Source organism: Talaromyces marneffei, chromosome 3, assembly GCF_009556855.1.
Source record: "Talaromyces marneffei chromosome 3, complete sequence".
Lineage (NCBI taxonomy): Eukaryota > Fungi > Ascomycota > Eurotiomycetes > Eurotiales > Trichocomaceae > Talaromyces > Talaromyces marneffei.
Window position 1 is genome coordinate 2251291 of NC_072350.1, and position 3079 is coordinate 2254369.

The 3079-nt window shown below is 46.9% G+C and overlaps 1 protein-coding gene across 1 annotated transcript; it reads right to left on the minus strand.

The window, feature by feature from the left end:
- Positions 1 to 435: 435 nt before the first annotated feature.
- On the minus strand, positions 436 to 1724 carry EYB26_004563 (uncharacterized protein; the record flags this gene model as incomplete). The annotated part of the gene is made up of 3 exons (XM_054263854.1): positions 436 to 1346; positions 1434 to 1548; positions 1683 to 1724. 3 exons carry the CDS (start codon positions 1722 to 1724, stop codon positions 436 to 438), a joined length of 1068 nt encoding a protein of 355 aa, XP_054119829.1.
- Positions 1725 to 3079: the final 1355 nt, after the last annotated feature.

Genomic DNA, 3079 nt, shown 5'->3' on the forward strand with positions numbered 1-3079 from the left:
TAAGAACTAATCAAGATTGGATCAACTGTCGATAAGTTGACTGGAGACGGAAAAGAAAATCAATAAGTTGAAATCAGCATGCTACATGCATCATTAGTCGGTAAGCATTTGTATGGATTCGTCCGTTCGTCAACGCATTATGCTCCTCCTATCGTATCGCTTGAGACGGCGTAGATGATCTGTCTTTTTCAGGTCTTGGATTGGACCATTGTAAGACCATAAACATACTTGTCGCAAAACGATTTCCATTCCTTTCACGCTTTCGTGGGCCACATTAAACGGGCAATCAACAATAAAATAAAAGACATCTCTTTTTTGTCGGAAAAAAAATAAGAGAAGAAAAAATAAAACAAAACACAAAGGTGTCTAAAATTTGTCAGGGTGTCACAACCATCATACTCATGACACGGATTCAAAGTGCAATTCCGAGTCTTTTCAAGTCGTCGTTCCTGCTGAATGAGATATTGCTGGCAGGTACCCTCCGCCAGAACTAGGTACCGCTTCCGAATGTTGGATGATTTGACGTGCCGCCGTTGGTTGCGTGGCATTCTCCTCCGGTCGCGATGTGGACAGGCTATGATACGGATGTTCTAAAGCTCTAGCTTGAGAATATATTGGATCATGGGGTGAAGTTCTTGCACCAAATTCATGCGGTAGTGGAAGCCTTCGGTCTTGGTTGGCTTGGGACCTAATTATCCCTCTTACGGGATCTGTATCTGGTGCTTCGGAGGCAAGCGGGCTCGCACGATTAGCTTGGTCTGTCGATACATCTTTTGTCACAGTCTCTAGTGGTTGTTCGTGCTTCGGCATTTCCGGTGTTTGTGCTGTCTGCATTGGTGATACCATTGAACCATCGCTTGTAGCGCTAGCTGCGCCTGAAGGCGTAGCCGGCAACTTTCCCATCGATGTCCTGCGTCGCGGCGGGGGGTAACTCTCGCCTCGGGCTTCCGCCTCTGCTTTGCGTCGTTCCGATTCTGCTTTGCTCGGCCGACCTCGTTTTCTAGGAGGCTCCGCACTTTTTCCTGGAACACCCTCCGTCCAGCCTGGAGATGTCGGCACTGGTGAGCCACTTTCGCTGCTGAATGGACCGCCACCAAGCGGGGGCCGTGGTTGGATGCGTGGGTACGTCGAGGGCCTCTCTGGTGGGTAGAACGGCCTTTTTCGTGATCCGAATGGTTCATGAGGGGCTTGATGAGGAGCCGCATGCGACGGGCCGGGATTCATGGCGGGAAATGCAGCTGGTGGAAGAGGGCCTTGCCATGGCTCTGGTTGACGGTAGGACGGTTGGGACTGATGCGTCTGCCACATTGATTCGAATTGTTGTCGACATTCGTTTAGGGAGCGGCCTGCGACATAGTCAGCATTGCCCTATAATTTTATCTATGTTCATAGTAACTCGGTGCTAGATAAGATCAAAGCTTCATTCATCGTACCTGGCGGCAATGGCATATCTGGCCATGGTGGTGAAACATTGAACTGTCGAAAGATGCCAAAGAGAGACGTTGAAGGCACGCCGGAGTTTCTTAATATCACAGTGAGCAGAGCATACTGGGAACCGTTACATGTCAGCATATACATTGCTAGGGCCACCTCAACCTCCTATGCATGTCTCCGGGAAAAAAGTCACTCCGGCAAACATTAGGTAGAAGCAACCACGGAACAGAAGCATTGATAAGGCCTACCTTCTCCTCCTCCGTCCAATCTCGGCCATGTTGATCCGACATGTCCCGGTACTCATGGGTAGAGACGATGAGTGACCAAGCTCGATTAGATGCGGTTCCGGACAAGCTGAAGAGAATAATCTGAAGATATCGGTTCTAGGGGTGTGACAAGCGGACCAGAAACAAACGACGGTACACAGGCGGCAACCGACTTTTGAGACAAAGGAAAGACAATGAATCGTAAAATAGACAAAAACCTCCCAGAAATCGTGATTGAGGCGCCTAGATCTTTAGCTGCGTCACGCGGTAAAACCTAGTGGAGGGGTTTGGGTGCAGTCGATGGAGACACAGCAGGAAGATAAGCAGGCGCAAAGGGGATAGTCGATAAGTAGAACTCAAATTCATGAATAGCAACAGAGGAAACAGGCGTGAATGCCTGGTACAGATAGGATGAGTACGTATATTGATATCAGTATGCCGTTAAGTCTTGAATGTTCTTCTGTTGGTGTAGGAGAGATCAATAACGTCGTAATAGATGGCGGTGACAATAAGACAACAGGAGTGTCAGAGCGATGTAAGCATAAATAGAAATATACTGTAGATTCCTGCGCGCGTACGTGTAAGTGGACGCGATAGTTGAACGAGAGTGTTGTTGCAATAATTGAGAGAGTATTGCAAGGCTAGTCCATTGATAGCAAGCAACCCACTTTTGATCTATTGCGCGCGGGGGATGTTGATGACGTTGTTGAGACTTCTCTCTGATTTCCTCCTTCTACTATTGACGGGATTGAAAATAAGAATTTGTAACGAAAGGCGAAATGATGACTAGAGGCGTTATAGCCAGCGTGACATGATCTCGAATAGATTGAAAGAGAGTGAAAGGAGGATAAAGGGATAAGAGGCGTGGGAGGCGGGAAGGGAAGGGGAAGAAAAAGAGAGAGGACGAAGAGGAAGAGAAAGGAAATATGTGGTGAGTGTGGCAGGGGGTGTGGGAGAGGGAAGGAGGGGAGAGTGGAAAGAGGGAAAGAGAGGATGAGAGAAAGAGAGAGAGAGAGAGAGAGAGAGAGAGAGAGAGAGAGAGATGTAAAGGGAAGGAAGGAGGGAATAAAGATGGAAGGGAAATAGAAGAAAAGAAGAACGAAGGAGCGATGGGACAAAACGCGCGAGATCAACAACGAATTTGGCCTTTGTACGTCGCATTTGGTTAACTAAAACTACAGGTTGGATTTAGTAGCAGCTGTTTGGGCCTAGGCAAGAAGCAGGTAAGCTAAAAATCATTTTTTATTTCTATTTTGTATGCATGTATTTTATCTGATGTTTTGTTTTCCTGTTTGTTCGTTAGTATTAGTTATCTGTTCTTTAATTAACTATGATTTGGCCTTTGAAACTCAAAAGAGTACTTTACTGTATTGTTATTC